Raw genomic sequence first — 15921 nt, 5'->3', positions numbered from 1 at the left:
GGATCATGATTTTACGCTACGGGGGAATGAAGGGGAAAGGCGTTGTTCGTCTCCCCAAGAGACATCATTGCTGGGCACAATGTGCCCCATAATCCCCCCTCTTCTCCTCTCGCCCTAGTAGCAGGAAGAGACAGTCCATGCCGCTGTGCCGAAGCCCAGCCAACTTCGGACTAGCCGTCCAGCTCCTCCCCCAGGAAGTGGTTCCAGGTGTACCTAGGGTACATCAACAAAGACGACGGCACTTGGAGGAAGGGCTGAGCACCGCAGTATTGTATTCGTATGTACATTACTAATATCCTGCTGCTACGCTCAAGCCCATGTAATGAGAACTTACATACCTTACCTACCTACATACATACGTACATACATACATACGCCGCACATACACATACACACTTACAGAACCAACGTAGGACAGCTTATTTCCAGACGGCTTCCTTCTCCCTCGTCCCACTGGCCCCGATCCTCTCTATTCTCACGGCACCCTGTCCCCTAAGAAGTGCCCCATAGGATAAGGATAGAACTACAGCGTCCAATCCCTACCCGCCTCTTCTACCCCCCTCTTTCCCCCCCCCCTTTCAGCCCCCCAACAGCCACGACTTCTCACCTTGTGCTGCTGCTGCCCTCCCTCTCAGCCAAGCAACTCCTGAATCCTCGCCGACTCCCGGGCATGTAGACAGGCGGAAGAACAAGAACAAGGACAAGGCATCTGGTAGCTGCTTCAACAGGACCAACCGACACACTCTCTTCGGCAATTACCCGGAATTGGGACCTCGCGTCTCCTGTGTGCTCCTGCTGCGGGCCTTGGCGCCATGCTGGCGTAGACCGTGGCCGCCAACTGCACCTCCCGTGAACCTTTATCCGGCGGCTTGCCCATCGATCGATCTGATCTTGTGGCCGTTCTTGATCTGCATCGACAACGTTGGACCAACATTGGACACCGCAGATCCTTGCTGTTGGGACATGACACACACATCGTCCCGTTCAAGCCTCGACATCGTTCTCAATGGGGATTTCAGCGTGCCTCGAACCTCGACATCGTTTGGCCACTCTGGACACTCCGCCTGAGCTGGTGAGTCCAGGAACTTATGTATATCAACCTCGACAGTCTGAGGATCGCCCCTGGAACTCGGTCGTTCCCGTCTCTCCCCCCATGTCCAACTATGATTCGGCCACCAAGACGGAAATGTCTTCAGGGAAGAGTCACGACGACGCCCAAGGCGGCCCGAGACAGCAACTTCCATCCCTGAGCAGTCTGTTCGGACCACCATCGCATGTCCGACCTCTGCACTCTCCACTGTCGGACCGCCCTGGCTCCTATGCGTCCTTGTCGCCGCTTGATCGCTCGCACGTCCCGACGCCGACCATGGAGCGCTCCTACACCTCTTCGTCCTATTTCCCCTCGGCTCCGTCTTCCCTCTCACAGCCGAGAACTGCACATGAGCCCAGGTTTGAAGATCGAGGCCCCTTCCCCCCCCTTTCCAGGCCCTTCCCAGGGCCTCTGTCACCGCGGACTCGCGAGTCGGATTACCAACGGCCGGCCTCCAGCTCAGACTTCAACGGCGGGAACAGGTGGTCTGTCTACCAAGAGTCGAGCAGAAACGAGTACTCGTTTGGCAGTCGCGAATCTCTCGCGTACAAGGCTTCCCAGGAAAGGGTACCACAGCTGCCAGGGCCAAAGCGCGAGGGTGACCCGGGAATGGGGGCCTACGGAGACCAGCGGACGCCCCAGGGACCCGGCCAGAACCCCCCCTCGACGCCCGCAAGCACCGTCACCTCCGAAGGGGTCCCCGCGAAGGATGGGCTGGGCCCCAAGATCTGGACGGGAACCCATTTCCTGCCCAGGTTTGTGCGGGCAGCCGAGGTTCCCGGAGAGGGAATGTGCTACTTTTACGACGACGGGAGTCACTGCAAGACGATGATCGACGGCGAGCCCGTGACCGCCCACTGGGGGGTCACCAAGGCCGGGAAGCCGAGGAAGAGGCTCGCGATCGCTTGCGTCACCTGCCGGGAAAAGAAGATCAAGTGCGACCCGGACTACCCCCGATGCGTGCAGTGCGAGAAGTTTGGCCGGGTCTGCAAGTTTAAGAACGCGTACGTTGCTTGTTAGCCGTGTTTTCCCTCCCTCTTTGAACGGTGCCTTTTTTCCTCTACCTCTGCCCAGTATCACTGACACGGAACCCCCAATCTCGTGTAGCCCTCGCGGAGGTCACAATACTTCCCCCTCGACTCCGCCCGCCGAGCTGGACGATTCCCGGCGGCTCGGGCCCCTAATCAGACCGCCGCCCGACCATCAGCGTCCAGGCAGCAATTCCAGCGACTCGGTTTCCCCCCGGACGATCCTCCGGCCAACAAGCCCCGAGCGGTCGACTGTTCCTCAGAAGCGGATCAGGCTTGCCTACGAGCGCTTCACACCCTCGACGGGACAGCGGTCGCCGGTTGCCTCGGCCCCAGACGCCTCGCGGTCGAACCTGTCGTGGCATCAGCCCGAACTCCCTCGCATCCACGAGGACGTCTTGTGCCGAGCTTGGCAAACTGACCCGTATGTCTCCGACCCTCAGTCCGTGACCAACACCATCACCTCATTCTTCGTCCACGTCGATGCCGCAGCCCTCCGCTTCCTGCCCGAGAAGGCGTTCAAGTCGTGGGTTCAGACCGCTCACAGAAAGTCGCCAGAAGACCTGATGCTGGTCTATAGCATCCTCGCCCTGGGCATCGCTCTCTCTGGCGGGCCCAGGAACATTGCCCACGAGTACTCGCAGGTGGCCAGGTATGCCACCGAACACGCGGCCCTGTCCCTGCAGCTCGTGCAGTCGAGGATCGCCCTCGCTCTCTTCTACCTCTCGGCTTCGCGGCCGAGCGACGCAAACGACATGACGAGCGCCGCCATCTCGGCCGCCACCTGCCTGCAGCTGAACCTGGAACTGGACCAGTCGCAGGACGGCAACCTGGCCGTGTTCCCCTACAACCTGACCCGCGTCGGCTTTGCCGAGTGCAGGAGGAGGACGTTCTGGTCGTGCCTCATCCTCGAACGGCTGAATGGTCTGTTCCCGACTCGCGTCGGCATCATCAACACGGAGGACATCTTCATCCGCCTTCCGGCAGACATCAGAAGCTTTGAGGACCAGGTGGAGGTGGCGACCCCGGCGTTCGAGCCTCATTTCTCCTTTACCCAGCATCAACAGTCCGGCGTGGGCATCATGGCGCATCTCGTCCAGATCGTGGCTCTATGGGGAGACGTCATGGCCTCCATCTACCGGGTCGCGCTCCGGGGCACGTATTCCAGCACGTATTCCAGCATGGACTCGTTCAAGTCCCACGACAACATCATCGCGCGCCTGGAAGACTGGAAGTTCTCCCTGCCGCAGCGCCTCCTATTCTCGGCCGCCAACCTCGAAGCAGTCAGCCAGGAAGACAAGGGCTCGTACATCCTGATGCACCTCCTCCACCACCTCAGCATCATCAAGCTGCACCGGCACATCCACCCGCGCCTCCTCCGGTCGCCGCCGCCGACGGCCCAAACCAACCAACACCAGCACTCTCGCACGGCGCAGGAGCACGCCAGGAAGCTGATCGAGGTGGCTTGCGCGGTGGCCAAGGACGGCAGCCTCGGGCGCTCGACGATGCCGCCGCCGTTCTCGAGCTACGCCATCCTCGAGGCCGTCGACGTGCTGTCGGCCGAGGGCGCGCTGGCGGACCTGCCGCGGCTCGTCGACGGGCTCGCGCTCGCGCGCAGCGTGCTCGAGATCCTCGCCACCACCTGGGAGGACGCAAAGGTCCACAAGATGGCCATGGACCACCGCCTGGACAAGCTGGCCGCCCTGCGCGACCGCGGCGGTGGCCATGCCGACGGCGGCCAGGCGGGCCCCGGCCAGGCGGCCGTGCCGGGGGTGCGCGTGTTCCTCCGCGACGGGCAGCCCGACAGGGGACTGCCCGCGGCCACGTGCTGGCAGATGTGCGAGGCGCTGGAGGTGCGGTTCCCCAAGGAGATGGACTGCGTCTATGGGAGCATCACCCCGCTGCACCGGCCGAATTAGGAATATTTCCCCGGCATGGCGATATACCCACTCAACACACTCGGGTGGCAGATTTTATCATGTTTCTCTCATTCTCTCAGCATCTTTTCCTTCTCAACACTGTATTTTTCCCAACTTCACTTACAAGTCTCCTTTTTTGTCTTGGTTTCATGTTCCTTCAGCTATTCTTGGGAGGTGGAGGGTCTTTTGATTTGCATTACCATGGCGTTGGATGTTTCGGGTCCTCTGTTCAATTAAAATTCGGTACGAGAGAGTTTCATGGAAAGAGCGAGGGTTGGACAGACATGGAAGCCTGTCGGTTCGGCAAAGAGAGAGAAAACACGCGAGACGGCCGCTATCCTGTTCATGAACAACAGATACCCTGTACATTGCTTTCTCACATACGATAGGAAGAGGGGGCCCTCAGTGTATGTATTCGTAGGAGGGAAGGGAGGGGGTTGGATGCGTAGGTAGGCTTGGTCGGATGGGAAACCTTTCGTGGTTCCGTTCGTTTCCCCTGCCTGCGCACTTTTTCTCTCTCATTCGAAACTACTCATTTTGCTACCCAGAACTGTCCATATTACTTGTCATGGTGACAATACTGCGCCTTTCGTTGCCGGAAGCTGGGTTTCAGGGGTTAATATTGTACAAGTTATGAAGCAAGCACAATCGCTGTGTGATTGGCTGCGGTGTCCCAATCGGGAAGTGGCAACCACAACCGTCTTGGGCCCAATGCTGCCTTACATAATCAGTCATGGATTTCGATGTAGCTTTTAGCGGCGCCGTACAGTGCACAGACGAACATCATATACAGTAGTTGAGTGAGTGAGCAAGCCACCCCCCAGCAAAAGAAGGCAAACCAGCAGGAAAAGAAAACTGCCTCGGTGGTTCTGGCTGTGAGGACGATGGGAAGGGAGATTTGCAGCAACAAATGGCATTTCCGGACAAGCCTGTAGCCCAACTGCTGGGTGCAAATGGTAATTGAAGCGTCTCAAAAGATTTCTCATCTCACGCCTCAGGCCTCAACTCACAAGTCTATCTGGGGTTACTTGAGTTCCTCATGATGATATATTTACCCACCCCTTCTTCTCATATGCAACCCCCCCCGGACACTCTCTGAAATACCCCCGCCCCAGTTTCTGTCCCCGTCATCTTCGTTCCACTTACTGACCTCCCATCCAGGCCCCATCCACACAGTCGCCTACTCAGCCTCACCAGGCACCTACATCCTGACCGGCGGCGCCGACCGCTCCATCCGGCTCTACAACCCGGCGCCGACGACGGCCGTCCACCCGGCCCCGAGCTACATCACCGTCAGACAGCAACAGCAGCAGCAGCAGCAACAGGACCCCGGCCCCCAGCATGCCGGCGGCGGGGCAGAAGCGCCCGTCCCCGCCGGCCGCCTGATCCAGACGTTCAGCGCGCACGGCTACGAAGTCCTCTCGCTAGCCGTGGCGGCCGACAACGCGCGCTTCGTCAGCGCGGGTGGCGACCGAGCGGCCTTCCTGTGGGACGTGGCGTCGGGCACAACGTTACGAAGGTTCGGCGGCGGAGGAGCCGGCACGGGCCACGCGAGCCGGATCAACGCGGTCGCGTTCGCGGGCGAGGGCGACTCGCTAGTGGCGACGGGCGGGTTCGACACGACGGTGCGGGTGTGGGACACCAGGGGCGGGGGGGCCGGGCGGCCGGTGGCGGTGCTGTCGGGTGCCGGGGACAGCGTCACGGCCGTGGCGGTGCGGGGCGCCGAGGTTGTCGCGGGCAGCGTGGACGGGCGCGTGCGCAGCTACGACGTGCGCATGGGCCGCGTGACGACCGACGTGGTGGGCGCGAGCGTCACGAGCCTGTGCCTTGCCCGCGACGGGAAGTCGGCGCTCGTCGGGTCGCTGGACAGCAAGGTTAGGCTGATGGATCGGGAGACGGGTGCGTGTCTGAGGACGTATGCCGAGCCGGCGTGGCGCAATGCCGAGCTGCGGATACAGTCTGTCCTCGGCGGGGGGGAGAGGTTCGTCGTTGCGGGCGATGAGCTCACGGCCGCCGGCGGCGGATCCGCGACGGGAGGCGTGGGCGTCGCCGCTGAGGGGAGGATCTGGGCTTGGGATCTGCTCTCGGGGAAGCTTGTTGCCCGGGTTCGCGTCCCCTGGGGGCCTGGCGGGAGCGACGGCCGCAAGAGGGTCGTCGGGAGGGACGGGAAGGAGAAGGAGCGGAAGAACGTGGTCAGCTGCATAGCCTGGAAGGAGGACGGGTATGGGGACCAGTTCTGCGCCGGGGGGACGTCTGGAGTTGTCACTGTGTTTGGGAGCGGTTAGGGGGGCGGGGCCTTTTGTGTGTGCTTGTGGAAGGCAAGTTGAGGATAGAGGATAGGGTGTCAAAGAGCGCAGCCGAAATCTGGATACCACGACCACGACTTGAAATCCGTTTGGACTTCTGAGGACGACCAGGGAGGGAGGGGTTCTCGTTCATTGTCTCTAGAAACTATCGCCGAGGCATGGCGCCTCCATGTAATATCTTCCTTCTTCCAAAGAGGCTTTTGATACCGGGCTGTCTATGCCAACCACTTAATGCAAAACCAGCGCTAGTCTACAGCATTAAAACATGAAGATTATAAACCACGACCTGCGCCAGACACCCTCCACACCCGACCGTAATGCCCGCGTAGTATGTATATATATGCCTGGACGTTTTTTATCAAAACAGATCGAAAGCCAAGTCCCAATAGCAACAACACCGTAAAAACTTCAACCGTAGCCCACATATTTGAACCAGTTTGGTCTGCAGTCCTCTTTGGTGAGCCAAGCCTCACCATCCGTGATGCGACCGGTTACACAACCCTTGCATTTGGGCGAGTTGGGGCAGTTGAAGAAGGGAATGTGCTGGTAGCCGATATCGCGGAACCTAGATAGGCCAACCTGTCAGTATTCTGCGACACGACATCCTCGGAAGGCGTATCATTTGGAAGTGCAGGAAACGACGTACCAATGGATCCTGCTCGAATCCTCCATCATCGCCAATGCAATGCTGTGGACGGGGGCGTCGCCCCAGCGCTCGTAGAAGAACCCGCCGGCGCGGTCCAGGTGGTTGAAGTAGTCCTCATAAGGCTTACTGCGCCAGAAGTTCATATCTGCAATCTCGAAATTGGTCCAGAAATGGCATGTCGAGTAGCCGTTTGCCTTGTTGTAGTGCTCCGGGCGGCCCTCCTTATCCGTCAGCCACGCCATGGCGTTGTTCTTGTGGATATATTCGGGATACTCGGCTATGAACTTGACGGTCTCGGGCCACAGGCTCGGGATAGACTTCGGCGCATCGTAGAGGCTGATGGTGAAACCGTAGGTCTTGTTGTGATCCTGCATGAAGCGGAACACATCGTAATCGACATCGCAGAAGAAGTGGACTTTAGGCTCGACTCGCCAGTAGTACTGTATGTTGGCGAGTGCGGGGTGCTTGTAAAACAAGCCGCTGTTCCACCGGCACATCTGATGATACGAAACCTTGTCGGCGTACTGGATCTCGTTCTCCTTCAGGATCCTGACCGACTCCATGTAAAGATCTTTGTTGATCCAAGACGGCATCTCCCAGTGCTCCTTCGGAATTAGTTCTATCAAAACATGTCAGTCCGATGCGTCACATGCCAGAAACAAGTGGCTCCTACCGTATCTGCACTCTGCATTTGTAACCTCCTTCGTCTTCCGTTTGAACTCCTCAGTAAAGGGGACATCGTTGAAGAATGTCCACGGGTAGTTGAATTTGTGGTTCCACGTGCGCTCGAGATCTCGCATAGATTGCAGCATTGTCTCCAACTCCTCATTGCGCACTAGTGATAGGATAGTAGCATTGATCCGAGCCGAGTTCTCGATGCCCGGAGCGTACGCCTCTGACGCACGATGGAGGACCCCTTCAGGTTCACTGGTAGCTGTTCGGATGCCACATGTTAGTTCGGCTGACTGACTGGGAGGACAATGCAGAGGGAACTTACGATCTAGGTTGGGATCTCTCTCGTTGCGATCCAATTCGCTGGGCTTCGTTATGGGGGTGCTAGGCTTGAAGATTTGGTAGAGGAAAAGGAGCCACATCACGATGGCCGCCAGGCCAAGGACCCTGACAGGCCGAGCAAGACCCATGACGGATAACTGTGGGATCGAAAATCGCCTTCTTAATTCGGGGTTAGACCATCGACGTTGCGGGAATGATGCGTTGGAATGGCGAGCGCTGGCAGGATTGCTGTTGGGATTCAGGAGGTGACCACTTGGAGGTGAGCGCCAACTGGAGGGAGAGCTTGATTTGAGATTTGCGGATATGCCTAATCCCGGCTGGGACGAGACGCGCCAGCAGTGCAGCCCAGCATAAAGTAAAAAAAGTTGGGGTAACAAAAAAAAGGGGCGATCCTGATAAGCGGTGCCAAGAATCCTTATCAATTGCCGGGCTCGCCGCGTCAAACAGACGCGTCTCGTCCTAAAGCCAAGCAGAGCCTCAACCGTCGTTAGCTTTCGCGGACCGCCAAGCCCAGACGATATACCCAGTATGGCCTCCTTGGCCGAGTTAGGAGCATTGACAGATGAGCTTGTTACTGTCATAACTTCAGTTTCCAACGTTTGCAACCCTCCGTTCCCTCAGATACCAGTAACTTGGCTCAAGTCACTAACACCATGTTAGTCTGACCGCGACAAGTTCAACGTTTACCGTGAATCTTCACTTCGCAGTCTTCGCTATCATACTCACCTTCGTACAAACCAGTTCGACGTTGAGAACCAGCTCATAGGGCTGGAAGAGAGGCTTCGCGTTCAGGATCGTGAGGAGCTGGCTGATGCCCTCAGAGACCGCCTGGTAAGGCTAGAGGCGCATACGACGAAATGGACACCCGAAATCCTTCATCTTCTCCTCGAGCTCTCAGATCAGCCAACACAGAAGACCAAACTGAATGATCTATATCTCCTCACACAACCCGACGAGGCAGCCCAGTACAGGCTGACATGGGGCGAGATCGCGAAAGAGGATGGATGGCACGATGACCGAGCTCTCTGGCGCAACATAGACTACGCTGACAGTTCCGACGATGCCGAATATATAGACGCAAAGTCGGATACTTTCACGGACTCCGACAGCACCTCGTTATCCAGTCCCGAGATATATCAGCGGACTAGCCAAGCTCTGCTCGTCAATCCAGAAAGTGCGGCCACGTTACAACAGGTCGTGGACAGCCAGGCATGGAGATATTCGGCACCCCCAAGGGATTCGAATGGAAGACAGCATAAAACTTCCATTTCGGACTATCAAATGCTCCGGGAAGTTCTCTTCATGCTGAGTGGCCTCCCGACTACGCTTTTCGATTCCAGTTGTCGCCCGGTCTTGAGTTATCAGCTTTCGAACATCTCTTGGGATTCGTTCAGAGCATTGATAACGTCCTTTTCGGAGTGGGGCCGCTCTTTGCAGCCGTTGCGGGCGTTTTCCGCCAGAGCGCAGGACGTCCCCCTGATGCAGGTCTTCCGCGATACGGTTCAAAAGGGCCTCCACTCTTTTGACGAACGAATCTCAGATATCCAGGCAAGACTCGTCGTGTTACACGAGGATGTGGTAGTCAGCGTGATCGACGTCCAGGCCGAATTGAAGCCATCATTGGTGCCACTGTTTGCCTTGGCCAACATCGTCCGACAGGTTGAGGAGGAGAAATATGCTCACCCTTTCCGCTTCCTTGAGCTCCTGTTTGACGCTGCCGGGGCGGCCCAGTTCGAAGGCAACGAAGCTATATATAGGCAATTGGGTGCCATGTTCTTTGATTGCTTCCATGTTTACCTTCATCCGATCCGCCTCTGGATGGAAGATGGTAGATTAATCCCCGGAGATAGGACCTTCTTCGTCTCGCAATCCGCGACGAATGTGCCTCTGAGCCAGATCTGGCATGGCCAGTTCAAGCTTCGCAGAACCCAGAGCGGTGTGCTCCACGCCCCCCGATTCCTGCAACCTGCGGCGAAAAGGATCTTCACCACCGGGAAGAGCATCAACGTTCTTAAGCATTTAAGCCGCCACGAGCTGGCGAGAGAACAGTGGACCGCGGTCGAACCAAGTTTGGATTTTGCCAGCGTCTGTGGAGTCGACATGGGACTCGCCCCCTTCCCCGAGCTGTTCAACCGTGCGTTTGACCTCTGGATTCAGAGCAAACACCATACGACCTCTGCGACCTTGCGACAGGTACTATTTGAGTCATGCGGGCTTTCCACAGCTCTCGATTCGCTTCAGCACATTTACTTGGGCTCGGACGGGTCCATCACCGACGCATTCACAGTTCCATTATTCAAGCACTTGGACACCCTGAGCCCAAGTTGGAGAGACCATTTTACCTTGACGGAGATTGCTCAAGAGGCCTTCTCGTCTTGCGTTGATTCCTACCGTCTCTTGGCCAAGGCCGATCCTCGTGGTCTCGTTCATAGTGGAATCGCATCCCGCAGCTCCGTCAGGGTCAGCCTCCCAGCCATTCGCCTGACGTACCGTCTGAATTGGTCTGTGCAGTTGGTCGTCTCGGAATCCGGTATTGCGGGCTACCAGCGCGTCTTCACGTTCCTATTACAGCTTCGGCGAGGGACCTACGTCCTGCGGAAACATTGGGGTTCTCACACCAGCGCCTCCGTGGCGCATGCCGGGGAAGCTCATCGTTTCTATTGGCTTATCCGGACGAAACTTCTCTGGTTTTGCGAAACTGTTGCTACGTATCTGACCACGATTGTGCTTGCTCCAAGCATCAACGCCATGCGTGAGGGCCTACGGAATGCCGTCGATGTGGACGACATGATCAGCGTCCACTCCACCTTCGTAAACAGAGTCACCGAGGAACTGTGCTTGGGAGCCAAGCTGAATCCCCTCCGCGATTGCATCCTGGACGTCTTGGACCTAGCCATAAAGCTCAAAGACGTGCACCGAGCCGAGGTCGCCAAGGAGGCCGAAGAGTTCCAGGAGATATCGAGACTGTCCGTCATGTCCTCGCCTCTCAAGACACCCAGGAGCCGGAAAAATGCCCCGAGGCGAGGACCATACGTCGGCCGCGACGACGACAGGGGAGAGGCGGGCTCCGATTCGGACGACATTCTCAACAACAGCCTGGCGGGGACGGACAGGCCGTACCTCGAGGTCCTGGGCGGGATCCACGCCGACTACGAGAAGCACCTGCGCTTCATCAGCGGCGGGCTCAGGGGCGTCGCGCGCGCCACCCGGGATCCCGCGGCTGGGAAGTGGGATATCCTGGCGGACATGTTGGAGATGGGCATCAGGGACCAGAGGTGATCGGCCGCTTTGTGGCTACCTAACAAGTATGCGGCCATAGCTGGTCGAAACTCGCTCGCATCACCACCCCCCCAATCCCACGCCGCCGCCGGTGTCGGCTATAATTTTTCAACCCGGAGGCTGTCTCGAGCCGCTGCGACGATTGATACGTCAGCCACGTCCACGCGACGGCCAACATCCGGCCCGCAAAGGGCTGTTAGCCATGCACGTATAACAGCCCCCAGCCGTGCGTGGTCTTCTCTCCCCGGGATGTCCGGCTTGTGGCCGAGTTTGATCCGCGGCAGGGAAGGCAAAGATTGGGATCTTGATTTACCGGGACTGGTCTCCGCTGTCTAGACGACGCACCACTTACTCTCTATCGTTAGAAAGATGCCCTGAACCATAAAATCCTCTCGACACACAGCCCCCGTCTGGAGCGGTAATGGAGCCGTCCTCACGCACGTGGCAATCATCTGTCGTAGGCAAGCCAGATCACGGGTCACTGGGTTCACAGCGCTCTCAAGCCAGTATTTGAATGATCTTGGTATTTTCGGCTGCAAGTGCTGCTACCGTGATGAAGACAGATAAGAGAGCAGACAGAAGTAGAACTCGGGGTATTTGATGATAAACGTCCACGCGAAAGTAACAAATAAAAAATCGAATAATGGAAGAAATAAGTAGTGGCTGCGCAAGCTTCCAGGTACGACGAAAATGGAACGAAGAGAAAAAGAGAGAAGGAAAAAAAGAAAAGAGGAAATGATGCTCCTCTGGTCATGCAATGTGACTTGGCTCATATGCCATAGATGTATCCTCCCGTCCAGTAAACCACCACCTCACCTCACACTTCGCCCACGAAAACGTAATATTTTTTTTTCATAGCTTCCATGTGTTCCCCCCCCGCCACGATCGTGATAAATCCCCCCATCACCCCCCCTGCCGCCTAAACAGCCGCTTCGTAGCCCCAACCCTGCCCATGTCCCCGAACCTGTTGTCCGACACCTGGTCCGAGACCTTGCGCTCGCCGCTGGCGATGCGCACCTTCTCCTTGACGCTCTCGACCCACGCCTTGCTCTCCTCGCTCATCTCCACGTTCCGGCCCTTGGGCCCCGCCATGCCGAGCGAGCTGTCCTCCTCGGTCCAGCTGAGCCGCGAGCTCGACCTCGACCGCGTCGACGCCCCCGACGACGGCGTGTTGTTGGACGGGCCCGCTTCCGGCCCTGGCCCCGGCCCCGGCGGCTGCGTGGAGGAGGAGGGGGAGGAGGAGGATGAGGGGGAGGAGGGCGTGGTGGTGGTTGCGTTGGCCAGCGGCGTCCGGGGCAGGGGCAGCCTGACGGCACCCTCCTCGCCCATGCTTTTGCGCGTCTTCCGGATGTTGAGCGGCGTGACGGGCGAGCTGGCGTCCATCGCCGAGGCGGGCCGGCTGGGCGGGCTCGAGCCCGCGCGGCTGCTCCCCGTGGCGACGACGCGGGGCAGGTCTCTGATCTCGACCTTGCCCTCGCCGCCGGACCGGCGCCCGTGGTGCGTGGCGTACTCCTTCAGGTACTCGCCGAGGTCTGCCCATCCGCCGCCGACTCGGACCATGACCCGCTCGTTCTCGCCCACGCAGCGGATGAATAGCTTGATTGGGGCTTCGCCGTTGCACCTGGACAGGTGGTAGAGCTTGATCTCCTGGTTGCTACCTCTCTGGATCCGGGGTCGCGGGTTTCGGCCATACGCTGGGGCCAAGGTGAACGAAGGAGTGCCTGCGCGGGAGGATGCTCGAGAGGATATCGTGGATCTGCTCGAGTGGCCCCTAGGTATCGGGTCCGGTCTCGACGGCTTCCCGCGCGACGATGGCATGGTGAAGTCGGGTGGGTTGAGATTGACTTCGGGAGGCGCGGTGGTGAGCCTGATCTTTGCGGGAATAGACTCCAATATGTCGCTAATCTGTTGCTGAAGATGTTCATCTGCACTGGCGGTGCTCATCTTGCTCGGGCTAGCTGGGCTCTCGGGCTCCCTAGTCAGATCTTCATCGTCAATGGCGGAGAAGTCCATCGGTGTTCTCGGCGGGCTCTCTTCGTATGGCAGCTCAACGACGGTAGGTATATCGTTGAAACTGACCGAAAGAGACCTGGTGCTCGACCGAAAATCTGGCGGGGAGCTAGGTGGGCTCATATCGTCGCTCGGGGCTGACTCCACGACAACATTCCGTAGCCGCGAAATTTCCGGCGTTCCATGGTCAGGGGAGTCGCTAGACAAGTCCATAAACCTACTCTGCGGGCCATGAATTATGGTCGACGTGTTTGAGGCCTCGCTGCCTCGTCTTTCCCTTGGAATAGTAGGCAAGTCCGGCTCAGGGACGTCCATGTCTAGCGACATGTCGAGCACAGAGTCAAAATCCTCGGAGACTTCGGGAAGATTCATATTCTCCTCACCAGCCACGCCTTCTTCGATCGGTGTGCCGGGATCGCTGGCAGCCACCCGCTGCTCTGGGCCTTGGTGTTGGAAATCGGAATCCTCGAGGGTGCTGTCTGGTTGGCAAGACGTATCCAACGTCCCGGCAGGAGACAGAGGTGCATCGACGAGTGGCCTGACCACCTCGAAGCCATCAGAGATGGCCAACCCACGCTTCTCAATGTTTATTTGCGTGTCGTTCGTGTCCAGATCAAGTGAGCTCCCAACTGTCGGGTGCGAGGAAAGATGACTCTCCTGTCTGTCTGCTGCTCTGTCTGCTGCTGTGGTGCTACCCTCTGATGAACTATAAGCCTCGTGTTGATGGCCATGACTGGTATTTTCGGTTGCTTCAGCAGGATGAACTCTGATGACAACCTCAGGGCCAAGTGTTGTCACGGAGCCAGCAACACTAGGCGTATCATGTTGCTGCTTGGCACCCGAGTTGGCGAGGCTACCGTCGGCTAGCTGCAAAACATCTTCCTCCTGGTGTTCCCGGTCACGAAGGGTTTGGTCTTCTGCGTCTGTATCGATAGGCGAGGAAGCTCTGGCAGCCCGGTTCTCGCGTTCGAGTCTGGCCCACTCGGATTCTCTTATTTTCCTCTCGCATGCCGCAACCCATTCGCCGTACTCCCTCTCCAGGGCATCCATGCGGTCGATCCAGTCCTCGGGCAGCGTGTCCTCTCTGCCCTCGAGAGTGTCCAGCATGTAATCCAGATACTGGCCTGCCTTGGCCACCTTTCGTTCCAGGACCAGTTTCATGACATTGAAGTCGTTTCTGGACAGCGTCGAGTCACTATCTCCTTCTCGGGATTTCCCCTTCGCACCAAGGTCCATGGCGTTCCACCCGGATTGCAGAGCAGCCTCGGCATCGGCCAGGGCTGCTAGGAAACCCGAGCTTTTTCGAAGAACGGCCAGCCGGACACTCCAGATATTGATCAGCCTCGTCAATCTAGACAGATTGGGCAGAGCCTGGAGGATAGTTGCGGTGATAAGCGCAGCGAGGTCGTTCATATGGGCGTAGGCTGATAAGGACGACATTACGGAGCGATTCGAATCCGACATGGGCGTTCCCGGCCGAGAAAGGGGCATGATATGGTTGTGCAAGACGTGAGTTTTGATCTCCTCGACATCGAGGTCCTCCATATCCCGACAGATATCGCCAATCCGTCTCTCGTACTTGGAGACTTCAGTGGCGAGGAGGCTCCCCATATAAGTCCTCTCGTCATACAAATTGTTTTCTAGCTCCCCCTTTGATTGGGACAAAGCGCCTTTGTCGTGGAACAGTTTCCTCCTCTTCGGGGGCGGCCTCTCAAAACCGGCAGAACTATCATCGGAAGGCCATGGCCATGCTGAGAGCTCTTCCAGCCATTCTAGAATATTCTTGGATGCTGTCGCAGCTCGCAAGGCGAATGCTTGCTCAGCTTGAGTCGAAACATCCATGCACGCCCGCAAGGCACCGGATGGGTTTCGGAAGGCATCGACAGCCGCTCGAGGAGTCAGGTGGGATATGAGATCGTCGGTATGGCGCTGTCGGACGGGGGGATCTGATGTCGAGAGGGATTGGCGCCCTCTAGGAGCGAGATTTGCTGCAGCGGACTGCAGGAGCGGTGGATGGCCCATCATGGCGATACCGGGTGCTGTAGCGGTGGGTTGATGGGAAGAAGCGTCGTCACGCCGCGCGACATAATGGCGCGCCTCTTATAAGCCTGGGGAGACGTCGAAGATGGTTTGCTTCAGGGGCCGCATAGTTCTCGGACTGGAGGGACGGATCGTATGGCGTTTGCAGCTTGTCATCGCTCCCCGCGGAAGTTTACGGCCTTCAGTTCTGGGTCGCTGCTCCCTCTCTCCGCCCGTTCAAGCTAGCAATCGTTCCGCAGAGCTTCCCGGCAGGCGTTTTCAGAGGCGTTCCAGTCAAAGTGTCTAGGAAGCCTGCTTAGTATGACGAGCCGAGGCAAGGAGGGCGTTTGCGTCAGGCGTCCGGATGAAGCACAAGGTATAAGCTAAGGAGGTAAAAAGAAGATGGGCAATGAAAAGAAAGAACGAATGTCACGCTCCCGGATCCCGAATGCCCGCGACAGGCGCGAAGCAAGAGGATGACGGTGTCAGGGAAACATAGGAGAGGGATCTGGTTTGTGCCCGGCAAGTGGCTAAGCAGACCGGGGCATAAATGGGCAAAATGCAGATTGGATTTTTTGGCTTTATTGCGTGGTTCCATCATCCATCATGC

At 58.0% G+C, this 15921-nt stretch overlaps 7 protein-coding genes across 7 annotated transcripts; 4 read left to right on the top strand and 3 right to left on the bottom strand.

Moving 5' to 3' along the window:
- Positions 1-1006: 1006 nt before the first annotated feature.
- Positions 1007-4037, top strand: QBC33DRAFT_445803 (uncharacterized protein; the record flags this gene model as incomplete). The annotated part of the gene is made up of 2 exons (XM_060424345.1): positions 1007-2094; positions 2198-4037. 2 exons carry the CDS (start codon positions 1007-1009, stop codon positions 4035-4037), a joined length of 2928 nt encoding a protein of 975 aa, XP_060286525.1.
- Positions 3895-4774, top strand: QBC33DRAFT_527551 (uncharacterized protein). The gene has a single exon (XM_060426987.1). The coding sequence runs from the start codon at positions 4097-4099 to the stop codon at positions 4424-4426; it is 330 nt and encodes a 109-aa protein (XP_060286524.1). The 5' UTR covers positions 3895-4096; the 3' UTR covers positions 4427-4774.
- A 65-nt stretch (positions 4775-4839) lies between these two features.
- QBC33DRAFT_261276 (WD40 repeat-like protein) lies at positions 4840-6498 on the top strand. The gene is made up of 2 exons (XM_060423107.1): positions 4840-4993; positions 5199-6498. The coding sequence occupies exons 1-2, from the start codon at positions 4948-4950 to the stop codon at positions 6320-6322; spliced, it is 1170 nt and encodes a 389-aa protein (XP_060286523.1). The 5' UTR covers positions 4840-4947; the 3' UTR covers positions 6323-6498.
- A 38-nt stretch (positions 6499-6536) lies between these two features.
- QBC33DRAFT_261267 (glycosyltransferase family 15 protein) lies at positions 6537-8370 on the bottom strand. The gene is made up of 4 exons (XM_060423106.1): positions 7987-8370; positions 7663-7923; positions 6990-7608; positions 6537-6908 (listed from the first exon to the last, which is right to left on the bottom strand). The coding sequence occupies exons 1-4, from the start codon at positions 8129-8131 to the stop codon at positions 6752-6754; spliced, it is 1182 nt and encodes a 393-aa protein (XP_060286522.1). The 5' UTR covers positions 8132-8370; the 3' UTR covers positions 6537-6751.
- Positions 8371-8531: 161 nt separating this feature from the next.
- QBC33DRAFT_445643 (Spc98 family-domain-containing protein) lies at positions 8532-11282 on the top strand (the record flags this gene model as incomplete). Its single annotated transcript, XM_060424339.1, has 2 exons — positions 8532-8600; positions 8664-11282. The coding sequence occupies 2 exons, from the start codon at positions 8532-8534 to the stop codon at positions 11280-11282; spliced, it is 2688 nt and encodes an 895-aa protein (XP_060286521.1).
- A 217-nt stretch (positions 11283-11499) lies between these two features.
- QBC33DRAFT_527546 (uncharacterized protein) lies at positions 11500-12152 on the bottom strand. Its single transcript, XM_060426986.1, has one exon. It carries the CDS (start codon positions 12034-12036, stop codon positions 11770-11772), a length of 267 nt encoding a protein of 88 aa, XP_060286520.1. The 5' UTR covers positions 12037-12152; the 3' UTR covers positions 11500-11769.
- QBC33DRAFT_261138 (uncharacterized protein) lies at positions 11823-15617 on the bottom strand. Its single transcript, XM_060423105.1, has one exon. The coding sequence runs from the start codon at positions 15315-15317 to the stop codon at positions 12186-12188; it is 3132 nt and encodes a 1043-aa protein (XP_060286519.1). The 5' UTR covers positions 15318-15617; the 3' UTR covers positions 11823-12185.
- Between the last annotated feature and the right edge of the window lie 304 nt (positions 15618-15921).

This window comes from Phialemonium atrogriseum (assembly GCF_030411735.1).
Source record: "Phialemonium atrogriseum strain 8032-3 unplaced genomic scaffold QBC33scaffold_4, whole genome shotgun sequence".
Lineage (NCBI taxonomy): Eukaryota > Fungi > Ascomycota > Sordariomycetes > Cephalothecales > Cephalothecaceae > Phialemonium > Phialemonium atrogriseum.
This window is presented reverse-complemented; position numbering and strand designations above follow the sequence as displayed.

Bases quoted from the DNA above. Each gene is read 5' to 3' on its own strand.
- QBC33DRAFT_527551 (XM_060426987.1), top strand. From the start codon at position 4,097: ATGTTTCTCTCATTCTCTCAGCATCTTTTCCTTCTCAACACTGTATTT.
- QBC33DRAFT_261276 (XM_060423107.1), top strand. From the start codon at position 4,948: ATGGCATTTCCGGACAAGCCTGTAGCCCAACTGCTGGGTGCAAATG. The intron at 4,994-5,198 runs GTAATTGAAGCG...CCTCCCATCCAG, and splicing joins CCAACTGCTGGGTGCAAATG to GCCCCATCCACACAGTCGCC.
- QBC33DRAFT_261267 (XM_060423106.1), bottom strand. From the start codon at position 8,131: ATGGGTCTTGCTCGGCCTGTCAGGGTCCTTGGCCTGGCGGCCATCGTG. The intron at 7,609-7,662 runs GTAGGAGCCACT...ATGTTTTGATAG, and splicing joins AAATGCAGAGTGCAGATACG to AACTAATTCCGAAGGAGCAC. The intron at 6,909-6,989 runs GTACGTCGTTTC...TGGCCTATCTAG, and splicing joins GATTCGAGCAGGATCCATTG to GTTCCGCGATATCGGCTACC.
- QBC33DRAFT_527546 (XM_060426986.1), bottom strand. From the start codon at position 12,036: ATGACCAGAGGAGCATCATTTCCTCTTTTCTTTTTTTCCTTCTCTCTT.
- QBC33DRAFT_261138 (XM_060423105.1), bottom strand. From the start codon at position 15,317: ATGATGGGCCATCCACCGCTCCTGCAGTCCGCTGCAGCAAATCTCGCT.